Source organism: Microtus ochrogaster, chromosome 10 (assembly GCF_000317375.1).
Source record: "Microtus ochrogaster isolate Prairie Vole_2 chromosome 10, MicOch1.0, whole genome shotgun sequence".
In the NCBI taxonomy this organism is placed as follows: Eukaryota; Metazoa; Chordata; class Mammalia; order Rodentia; family Cricetidae; genus Microtus; species Microtus ochrogaster.
In genome coordinates, this window is record NC_022016.1 from 80,134,318 (window position 1) to 80,146,339 (window position 12,022).

The 12,022-nt window shown below is 43.9% G+C and overlaps 1 protein-coding gene across 1 annotated transcript; it reads left to right on the plus strand.

Annotated features, from left to right (window-relative positions):
- The first annotated feature begins 251 nt into the window (after positions 1-251).
- On the plus strand, positions 252-10,172 carry LOC101982014 (cytochrome P450 4A2-like). Its single transcript, XM_005353615.2, has 12 exons — positions 252-481; positions 1,271-1,403; positions 2,189-2,233; positions 2,698-2,825; positions 3,796-3,920; positions 4,668-4,828; positions 5,248-5,354; positions 5,438-5,628; positions 5,730-5,863; positions 7,569-7,633; positions 7,756-7,832; positions 9,363-10,172. The coding sequence occupies exons 1-12, from the start codon at positions 287-289 to the stop codon at positions 9,529-9,531; spliced, it is 1,530 nt and encodes a 509-aa protein (XP_005353672.1). The 5' UTR covers positions 252-286; the 3' UTR covers positions 9,532-10,172.
- Positions 10,173-12,022: the final 1,850 nt, after the last annotated feature.

Sequence of the window (12,022 nt, forward strand, 5' to 3'; positions counted from 1 at the left end):
CCCCCAGATATGTTGTAGACTTGCAGACATATATTCTGCAAGGTGCCTGCTCATGATCATAAGACTAAAGGAAATATGGTCTGATGAGTTCTAAGTTCAAATATAACAGCTTTGAATTCACTATTGGCTAAAGTGGATCTTTTTGATTAATCACCTCTGGACCCTGAGGCCAATGCCTGTCCTCTTCTTTTTCCCTCCCACAGGGAGGTGGGACAAATTACACAATACCTAAATGTAAGTGTTCAGGGAATTCAACCACAGTCAGTTATCCACAGGCCATTCCATTATGGGTTTCTTTGAGCTGAACCACATCACAAACGTGTTTGGTATCTCTGGACTCCTCCAAGTGATCTCCTTGTTTGGTCTGCTGCTGCTGCTCTCCAAAGCTGCCCAATACTACCTACACAGACAATGGCTACTCAAGTGCCTCGAGCAGTTCCCATCCACGCCTTCCCACTGGCTTTTTGGGAACCTCATAAAGGTAAGAAGACTCAGCCTGTTATAGGATCAGCATGTGATCTCTGAGAACTTCTCAGTCTACTTCTTGTGAGATAAGTGTACAGCCTCTTTCTGAGGGCTGATCTGTTGTCAGTGTATTTCCAATGTGTCAAGGCAAAGAGGAAAAATAAAAAGAACCAGACTTTTTTGTGGGGGAATAATGTGAGGTGCAGGATACAAGTGACAAGATTGAGGTAATTTCTGGTGATCGGGGGGGGGGGATCATGCAAGCACTGCCCTATTAAGCAGATTGATTTAATTTTGTGCTTTATTACACACTCCCAGTACCATGAGGTCCTAACCATCAAGAACAGCATCTCATTTACACTAGTACCTAGCACAGAACCTGGCACATATATGAAGTCATGAGAAATGACTGCAAGGTGCTTCCTGAAGGATGGGGTGGGCATCACCTTGCTTCTGTGTCTCCAGCTCTCGTGTAGAGTACTGTTTGGTAAGTGAGTGTATGGAAAGGCACTTGGCAAGACTTCTGCACTGACCACCCTCACGAATAGAAAGAATGTGTGGAGCTCCTACCAAGGGTGAAGTTCTTACTGAGGAGGAGAGCTCCATCCAAGGCTATAGCACCCAATGAAGACAATCTCAAGACACAGCAAAGGTTTGGATAATAATGCATACAGGTCATCAGGCTGATTTGAGCCCCACTTTCTGCTGAAAAATTCTAAGCTGTCCCTGTGGAAGTCCTTCCTTTCTCCTTTCTTATAGTATGATTATTTCAAAATTATTTCTTTTTGTGTGTCTGTTCCCCAAGGACCAGGATCTCCAGCAGACACTTTTATGGGTAGAGAAATTCCCAACGACCTGCTCAAAGTGGTTTTGGGGGAACAACCCAAGTGTCATGATCTATGACCCTGACTACATGAAACTGATATTGGGGAGATCAGGTGAGAGCAAACCGCATTGTGGTTCTGTGGGGTTCACAACCTGGGTCTGTGAAATTCTAGGAAAGAATGGCACTCAGCCAACAATTCCTAAGTACTGCTAATCATTCTCCTTGATCTAACTCACATGTGCATAATGACTTAGATGTTAAAGCTCTAAATGTTGATTTTCTGGGGTCATAGAATTACTAAAGCCACAACTAACTACAGAAGAGCCATAAAGCTCTCTTACTCGTTTCCTTTGAAGACATGACTTGTGTTTCTTTCTGAACATCACAGTGACAGAAACAATAAAGCCTGCTTTCTGAGGCCAGCTTTGAGAACTGGGATAGAAAAGGATGAGGGGGGTGTATAAAATAGCCACTGAAAGTCATCCGGAGTTCCTGACAGGTCAGAGTCTGAAAAGCAGTCTGCTTAGGGATATGTATATATGATTTCTGTCTCTTCCCTGCCACCGCCTCCCATTTCCCTCCCCCTACCCCAATCAAGTCCCCCTCCCTCCTCAGCCCGAAGAGCAATCAGGGTTCCCTGCCCTGTGGGAAGTCCAAGGAACCCCCACCTCCATCCAGGTCTAGTAAGTTGAGCATCCAAACTGCCTAGGCTCCCACAAAGCCAGCCAGTACGTGCAGTAGGATCAGAAACCCATTGCCATTGTTCTTGAGTTCTTAGTAGTCCTCATTGTCCGCTATGTTCAGAGAGTCCAGTTTTATCCCAGGCTTTTTCAGATGCTTAGGGATTTTTTTTTATCTGATCTTCAATTAGCTGTTCATATCAGTCTTCTCTTACAGATCCAAAGCCTATAAAATCATATGGCTTCTTTGTTCCCTGGATTGGTATGTATGACTAAACCAGGACTGAGAATACAACCCACTTAGTTATCCCAACAACTGTCTTTATATCATAGGGTAACTGGTGTCTGTGGCTTCTGTCATGGTCTCTCCCTAAATCAAGTCTTCTTTTTCTTCTTCTAGCCAGACTCACTTCTTTCTAATGCTGAGCCCACCTGAACTTCAACTTTTGGCACATCATTCCTTTGAAATTCCAATCGGCACTTCTGTTCTTCAGGGCTACTTTCCAACCTTGAGCTCACCCCTGTCACGATCATGGCAATCACACCACCCTATCTCTATGACTTCCATTTCTGAAATGCATTATGCTGTTTAAGCCCTTGCCCAAGAAATTCTACTTTCTTTGGGAATTGTTTTGCATATTTCAAACCATAGTTCCTTCCAAAATGTCCAAATGGTCTCTGGTTACCTCTTTCTTCAACAAATATATATACATACCTCTGGCCTAGGCTATGGGTTGCTCCTGTTGGAAGGGAAGAAGTGGTTCCAACACCGGCGGATGTTAACTCCAGCATTCCACTATGATATCCTTAAGCCTTATGTGGGAATCATGGCAGACTCTGTCCATGTGATGCTAGTGAGTATCTGTCTACCTATATGTCAATGTATCATCTCTATCTATCTATCTATCTATCTATCTATCTATCTATCTATCTATCTATCTATCTTCCCCTCTTTTCCATACCATTTTATTTCCTCTGTTATTATTCATTCATACACATACAAATATTCACGGTGCATATGACTCAACACTCACACACTGGCCCAACCACACCTATTATACACACAAGGAGTGTCACTCATCATTGTAGTGAGTTTCCCCAATGTGGATTAACGGAGAGGTCACCATAAGTGGGACCAAGCCATACTGGAATCATTTTCTAAGACAGAGAGAATCTCAGTAATTATAGGTCAAAGTCTTTATCACAATGGAATCCCAGCAGAGAGCGTGACTGTACGTTCCAGGGTGACCTGAGCAATGCCAGCGTCACTGTCAGAAAGGACAACTTCCAAGGATGTCCCAAAATTAAGTTTTTTCGTGGATATCTTGAGTGACTCAAGGCCAGCACCTTTCTATCCAAATGTTCTGCACCATCACCATCTGTTAGACCCTGACTTCTGATTCACAGTGCTCAGACCATTTTTGGTAAGTGAAGAAATCAAAGTCTGTGATAGTCCTGATGAGGCATAGCAGGCTTCCGTCCACTATCACATATGTCCTCATCTATGTGTTCCCTCTGATTCTATGGGCCTAGTAATCCACCAGAAAACTGAAGGGCGACCCAGGCCCATTTCATCAAAAGTCCTAAGTATTTTCACGGAAGTGAAAACTATGATCTGACATCATGAAATGATGTATTCAATTTTGCTAAATGTTTGTAATAAACAGACAAGAGATTATAAAACTTTGATTCATGCTGTTTTTCCCCCCTTATCTCAAAGATGTGAGATTTTGATCAGATTATCTGTTGATTCAAAGACAGACCACAGTCTCTTTAACGCAGGTATTTAGTAGAAAATAAGGTAATTCCCCATTCTTATCACAGGACAAGTGGGAGCAGCTTGCTGGCCAGGACAGCCCCCTGGAGATTTGTCAACATGTTTCCTTAATGACCATGGAGACAATCATGAAATGTGCGTTCAGTTACCAGGGCAGTGTCCAGCTGAATGAGTAAGTAACCACCCCTGAGCTGCGTCATCCTTGGTGCTACCAACTGTTGTGAATTTACTTGAATGCATTTTAGAGGGACAGCTCAGATGCTCATAGCCACAATAAGCAAGGTTCTGACCCAGTTCTGGGCTAAGTTCAACTCCAAGCCAGATACAACCTAGACACCAAACAGGAACCCATGGGAACAATAGCAGAATGAGTACAGAAGCCCGGGTATAGGCACAGTTTTTCTGTCCCGACTACCTGTTCCCATATAGCCAGCAGCCGCTCAAATACCTGGCATGGTTACTTAATATAAATTATAAATGGTTGGCTGATAGCTCAGGCTTGTTCCTCACTAAGCTCTTTCACTTAAATTAACCCATATTTTTAATCTAAGGTCTACTACGTGACTCATGGCTTGTTATTTCATTTTCTACATGTCCTGCTTCCTCAGCAGCTGGCTGGTGTCTCTCAGATTCTACCCTTCTTCTTTCCTATCCTTCGTTTGGTTTTTCTACCTAGCTTTATCTTGTCGAGCTATTGCTCAATCAGTTTCTTTATTAGACCAATCATGGTGTAAAGGAATATTCCACAGTACCTGAGTGTTTACCCATCTTCAAAAGCTTAAGGATCAAAACTTCTGTAAGACAGAAGTGGTCTGTACCCCAGTGTTATAGGTTCCCACAACTGGGGGGAATGTCTACAGATACCTTACTATGTCTGTGAATCAGGCATCACTGTGACCAATATTTTGTGCCTTTTAAGCTGCGGAAATTTCAGATCCTACGTTGAGGCGGTTGAAGAGCTGACTCATAGGGTTCACTCAAGAGCGAGGACTGCCTTTCACCAGAGTAATATCATCTACAATCTGTCCTCCAGTGGCCGCGCATTCCACCGTGCCTGTCGGGTTGCCCATGAACACACAGGTTCTGACCTCCCTCCCCTCCAGTCTCTCTTCCTTTCTCAGGCTCATGACAAAAATATGATTGTGTCCTCCCTCAGGCTCAGTCTGCCAGGCCTGGCCCCTCTGTAGGACCTGGTATACATTTGTGTGAGGTGCTGCTTTAGCACAATTTGGGGAGCTATGGTATTAGAATGAAATGCTTCCCAGGAATTACCAGTGTCATTACATCATTGATGCTTTGCGAGACCCATGGGACAATGTTAGCCATTGTTTCTGTGGGCTGTGAATCTGAATAGAGACATGGCCTAAATAATCTGATATTAGACTCTTAATCTTGATCCTCATACTCATGTTTACATGCACCTTGGGTTCTGCTGGACACAAGAGTACTTGCATTGCACTAAAGTTTACCTCAAGCTGGTAACTGTTGTCCTTGGACAGACAGAATGATCAGTATGAGGAAGGCTGAGCTGGAGAATGAGGGAGAGCTGGAGAAGGTGAAGAAGAAGAGGCGCTTGGATTTCTTGGACATTCTCTTGCTTGCCAAAGTGAGTGGAGTTCAGGGAAGAGGTTTGGCCCGGAAACACAGATTAGATACCAACGTTGCTCTCTTACCTATGCCTTTACTCAGATGCAGGATGGGAAGAGCTTGTCTGATGAGGACCTGCGTGCAGAGGTGGACACATTCATGTTCGAGGGCCATGACACCACAGCCAGCGGACTCTCCTGGATCTTCTATGCTCTGGCCACACACCCTGAACACCAACAGAGATGCAGGGAGGAGGTACAGAGCATTCTGGGTGATGGAACCGCTGTCACCTGGTGAGAAAAACTCAAGATGAGGGAGACCCCTGCCTTCTTATAGGAGAGGCTTTCTAGCCCTCCCAGATCGGTGTGACTCTTGAAGATGGGCCTCATTTCAGGGACCACCTGGACCAGATGCCCTACACCACCATGTGCATCAAGGAGGCCCTGAGGCTCTACCCACCTGTCCCAGCTATAGCCAGAGAGCTCAGCACACCTGTCACCTTCCCTGATGGGCGCTCTCTACCCAAAGGTATGAACTCCCCAGACCCAGGCCCCCAAGCAATTGTGTTTCTGATGTTCTCAACCTCACTTGGTCTCTCACTTCTTATTATATTGGATCTTTGCTCTGAAGCTGGAAGAAGGCTATAAAATCCCAGATACTAATATAGGATGAATTCTAATTGGTCTTAATAATAAAATCCCAGAGTCAGATATAGGGGTTAATGATGAAAGATCAGAGAAGCAGAGTCACTAGTCACTGGCTCTTATCTCTACTGACTCCTCAGACTATAGGGGCAATTTTGTCCCTAGGAATCCTCAGACGGAATGCGTCCTCTCTCTATGAAACCTCAGACTGCATCTGAGCTCCTGTCTCTGCCCAGCCATATCATTTTTGTCTCTACCGCCTCAGTGCTGGGATTATAGGCCTGTGATCCCAAGTGGTGGGATCACCTTTGTGTGAGCTGTTTCTCTTTTAGACGGGTTCAATCTCGTGTAGCCCAAGGTGGCCTTGAACTCACAGAGATCCATCTGCCACTGTCTTCTGAGTGCTGGGATTGAAGATGTGTGCCACCACTGCCTGGCTTCTGTGGCTAACTAGCGACTTAGCTCTGTACTCTGATCTTCAGGCAAGCTTTATTTGGTAGATTACAAACAAAATATTGCTACATACTAATGCTTTCTTCTGCAATGTTTTGAGAAATAATGTGACCCACTAGTTAAATGTCATTCTCAGCCTTGAAACATCCATTAATTTAAAAAATCAGGTCTAGAGCCGGGCGGTGGTGGCGCACGCCTTTAATCCCAGCACTCAGGAGGCAGAGGCAGGTGGATCTCTGTGAGTTCGAGGCCAGCCTGGTCTACAAGAGCTAGTTCCAGGACAGGAACCAAAAAAAAAAAAAAAAAAGTATGGAGAAACCCTGTCTCAAAAAATCCAAAAAAAAAAAAATCAGGTCTAAAAAGGAATGAGACAAGTCCTTGTGGGGATGAAGTTTTGTCTGTGAGTGAATGCAAATGAGAGAGATAAGGGTGAAGAAGAGAGATAATTTGGTGAAGAAGAGAGGTGATGGTGATACAATCTGAGTTTCCTGTTATGGTAGTGAAACACAAATTAACTAACTCACCACTAGGTGTGATCTCACCTCTGACACATCCAGGCTGTGTGAACATAAGAAATATAACTAGCCTCATTGAGACTCTGCAAATGAATATAAAACAATGCTTTCCTTGTCTGGGCAAGGGTCTTAGAGGTGTCATATGAGCTAATGTATCATTCAGAGCTGGTGGAAGGCTGTGTATATGTTTTCATTTATGAGTCTATCATAAGCAAGACCCCTTGATTCATTACTGCTAGGTGCACTTATTTCCTAATGGATTCTTTACTCAGCTCCTCATCCCCAATAGGCACATTTTGCTCTGTGATGATTTATGGGTTGCAAACCGTTAGTGGACTTTTATCCCTCACTTCCTGAGGGTCTAAAGCCCTGCATTTTTTTTTTGCTATTATTTTTTAATTGTTTTTTGTTGAGCTCTACATTTTTCTCTGCTGCCCTCTCTGCCTCTCCCCTCCCCTTCAACCCATTCCCAAGGTCCCCATGCTCCCAATTTACTCAGGAGATCTTGGCTTTTTCTACTTCCATGTAGAATAGAACTATGTCTGTCTCTCTTAGGGTCCTCACTGATGTCTGTTTCTTTGACATAATTACCTGCCCATCTATGTCCTTCCTGCCCCACAGGTTTCATGGTGAGTCTCTCCTTCTACGGCCTTCACCATAACCCAAGATTGTGGCCAAACCCAGAGGTATGAAAACCCTGGGAAGAGAGGACGATCTCCCACTTTATAATACAGGCATTCTGTTCTTTTATGCATTGGAAATAGGGTCTTAATTCCCATTCGTCCTGGCCCTCATGCTCTCTCTACAGGTGTTTGACCCTTCTAGATTTGCACCAAATGCTGCCCGTCACAGCCATGCCTTCCTGCCCTTCTCAGGAGGAGCAAGGTAAGGAGAATGGGTTAGTGGACATGGTTGACATATGCCAATGTTTGATATTTCTCATTGGTTAGGGCTTTCTGAGGCCTGTTTACACAACAGTTCTCATACGCATTTAGATGACATGTGTGTCCATTTCAAAAAAAAAAAAAAACAGAAGGCATTTCAGTACATAACTCAGAGACTTAACCCACTGCTCTGTGGTCACTGAGAAAAAAAATCCGTGTTAAATTAGTATATTTTCTTATATCCCTGAGTTTTGAATACCAAATTTTCAGAATTTCACATGAACCAACTTTAAAGTGTTCTTTTCAATTGTCAGAAACTTGATGGGAGAATTTCTTTCCCCAAAATCTCACTAGAGCCCAACATATTTTTCAATTAATTCAGCAAGTGAATACTAAAAAGAACTTATGAGTACTCACTTATACATGTGAAATACATATAAAGCATATACATTTAATACTGTAATGTGACATGTTAGGTAGCATCCTATATTTCAATATATTGAAAATCAGAGCTGTGCTGGTCTGTCTGTTAAAGCTATGTATATGTAAGTTTACATCATTGTAGGCTGACCCAGTAACAGTCATCTCACACATTTCTGACTTTTGGCCTCACAAATATTCACCAGGTATAAAAATTCTGGCAATTTGTATATGGTTTTTCCCTGTTTGAAAAATTAGGCATGAGGAAAGGGACTTAGTAAACAGGCTTGGCCTGCCTAGGAGTGTGGTGGCAATAAGACTGCTCCTGAGGAAATCCCTCTGCAGTGCTGTTGCTGAGGCCTGTAGATCACAAATGGCCCGAACCTCATAATGAATGGGTCCTAAGGATGCTCTTCTGATTCAATAGTTCTGTGACTTCTACAATGCCAAATCAACTTCCGTCGAGTAAGCTAGAGGTGCAGTGCTTCACTGGAAGGAATGTTTTTAGGATAAAGTTAATCCAGGAATAAGAATTTCATCTTAACCAGCTTCAAAAACAACAAAACAAAACAAGGTGCAGCCACTGGATGTCAGGAGGCTAGAGGGTACTTGGCTACAGATGCTGATAGTTTGAAGGGCTGATGGATGACTCTGCCCCCGAATGGGAAGAGGATTAAGAGAGCGGCTTGAGGAACACCAAGATGATGTTTAACTTTTCACTAATGCTGGGTTAATTTATATGTTCTATGTAAAGATAATAATGTCCAGGAGTGTGACCCACCCCTTAGTGTACTGCCCCAAACCGGAGAATCCAGGCTGGAGATCCAGAGATTGTTAGTGGGGGAATTGACTGACTGTTAACTCATTAAAAGACTCTTGTGGAAGGACTCTGAGCCCCACAGTGCTGGCACTATCCAAATGATATGCCATGTATCTGAGGGCAGTACCAGGGTCAGAGCTAGTGCTGGAAGAGTAAAAGACTTTGTCAAAAATCAGGAGTCAGTCTAAGACCATGAAGGAGGACCCTAATGCCCGGCTCTGAATGGGGCTCATGGGCTAGTGCTTGATTAACTAAGAACAAATCTTACTTCGCTGTCTCTGCCTGGCCCAGAAACTGCATCGGGAAACAGTTTGCCATGAATGAGCTGAAGGTGGCCGTGGCCCTGACCCTGCTACGCTTTGAGTTGCTGTCAGATCCCACCAGGGTTCCAGTCCTTGTGCAAAGAAGTGTGCTAAAGTCCAAGAATGGAATCTATCTTCGTCTCAAGAAGCTAAAATAACACCAGTGGAGAAAAGCACAGCCTTGGAGGCCAATTGCCTGCAGTACTTGCTGTCTATCACCTGCTTTTGTTCCTGGGTTTTCTATACTTATTTTGCTTGCTTTCTGGCCCCCATCCTCCTTCTCCTATGCTGTCTATAATGTCTCCTGTCATCCCATCTTTCTGTCCTTTCTCTAATTCTCCCCAGACTCCTTATAAGATTGTTTGTGTACCTATTTTCCACCTGGCTATATCTCTGACCACATAACCCTTGAACACCTGCCTGTCCTCAGTTTACCCTTTATAACCATTGCTCCTATGGATAAATGGATACTTTAGAAGAATACACCTGTGTCCCTCCTTATGGTTGTCTGACTATTGAAGAGATGGACCCAAAGGAATTAAAACTTCCCTAGAAAACCTACACTGTCAGTAAAATAAGGCTAATATTCTTGGTGTCAGCTAGAAGAATTTGACTCTTAAGAGGTGGCTTTGCACAATTCTGAAAGTTTATTTTGTGATGGAATTAATATATACAAATTTCCTGGGGTGTAATTCTTATCTTTTCTATAAAATGATAACACTGCTACCAAAAAGATGGAGGGAAATCAGTAGCATTTATCATGTTGTTTTGATCTAAATGTAAATAAATTCATTTTCCATTACAAATTTCTTTCTTTTCTGTTTTGAAAAGATTATTTTTCTCCCATACATTATTTTCTACCGGTAGTTTCTCCATTCCCCACTCCTCCCAGTCCTTTCCCCACCTCCTCTCTCCCTGAGATCCACTTCTCCATTTCCCTTCTGAAAAGGGCAGTCCTCCCAGGAATACCAACCGAACATGGCATAATGAGTTACAATAATCAGGGTTCCCTGTCCTGTGGGAAGTCCAAGGAACCCCCACCTCCATCCAGGTCTAGCAAGTTGAGCATCCAAACTGCCTAGGCTCCTACAAAGCCAGTACGTGCAGTAGGATCAGAAACCCATTGCCATTGTTCTTGAGTTCTCAGTAGTCCTCATTGTCCGCTATGTTCAGAGAGTCCAGTTTTATCCCAGGCTTTTCCAGACCCAGGCCAGCTGGCCTTGGTGAGTTCCCAGTAGAACATCCCCATTGTCTCAGTGTGTGGGTGCACCCCTCGCCGTCCTGAGTTCCTTGCTCGTGCTCTCTCTCCTTCTGCTCCTGATTTGGACCTTGAGATTTCTGTCCGGTGCTCCAATGTGAGTCTCTGTCTCTGTCTCCTTTCATCGCCTGATGAAGGTTACTATTCAGGAGGATGCCTATATGTTTTTCTTTGAGTTCTCCTTATTTAGCTTCTCTAGGACCACTAATTATAGGCATTGTTTGTAATAGCCAGAACCTGGAAACAACCTAGATGCCCTTCAATGGAAGAATGGATGAAGAAAGTATGGAATATATACATATTAGAGTACTACTCAGCAGTAAAAAACAAGGACTTCTTGAATTTTGCATACAAATGGATGGAAATAGAAAACACTATCCTGAGTGAGGTAAGCCAGACCCAAAAAGAGGAACATGGGATGTACTCACTCATATTTGGTTTCTAGCCATAAACAATGAGTTACAATAAAACTAGACACAAACCCTCTAATTAAGACCATAGGACTTAACCCAGAGGAGGAATAGGTTCCCGCGAGCAGAGACATCCCTTAGCCCTGCCGTGTTAGGAGTTCTCACAAGAACATCAAACTACACAAATGTAGCTTATGCAGAAGACCAAGCTAAGACCCATACAGACTCTGATTGTTAATTCAGTCTCAGTGAGCCCTTATGAGCCCTTCTTAGTTGATTCAGTGAGCCATGTTCTCATTGTACCCTGTGCCCCTCTGTAGCTCCTACAATCCTTCCTCCTCCTGTTCTGCAAGGTTCCCTGGGCTGCACCTAATGTTTGACTGTGGGTCTCTGCATCTGCTCCCATCGGTTGTAGGATGAAGCCTCTCTGAGGACGATTGGGCTAGGATCCAATCTATGAGTATAGCAAATATCATCAAGGATCATTTAATTGACTTTTTATTTTATTGTTTGTCCAGTCGTGTTTGGTTCTAGCCTATGTTCCTGGTCATCCAGGCTATGTCTGGCATGGGCTCCCTCTAGTGGTGTGGGCCTCAAGTTGGACCTGTCATTGGTTGGCCACTCCCACAAGTTTTGCACCTCCCTTCCCCAAACAGGTCTTGCAGACCTTACAAATTGTAGGTCAGAGGTGTTGTGGCTGGGTTGATGTTCCATTTTCACCACTGGAAGCCTTGCCTGGTTACAGAAGATGGCCAGCTCAGGCTCCATTTCCCCATTACTAGGAGCAGTCACTAGAGTCACCCTCATAGATGTCACCCTCATAGATTCCAGGGAGTCCCTGCTGCACTAGGTTTCCACAAAGCCCCCCAAATCTAGTCCTCTCTCCCAGTCCTCTTTCTGTCCATCCCTCCCCCAATATCCACCTGACCCTTCCTGTTTTCATCCTCACCTGCCCCCAGTCCACCCAAAAGATCTATTCTA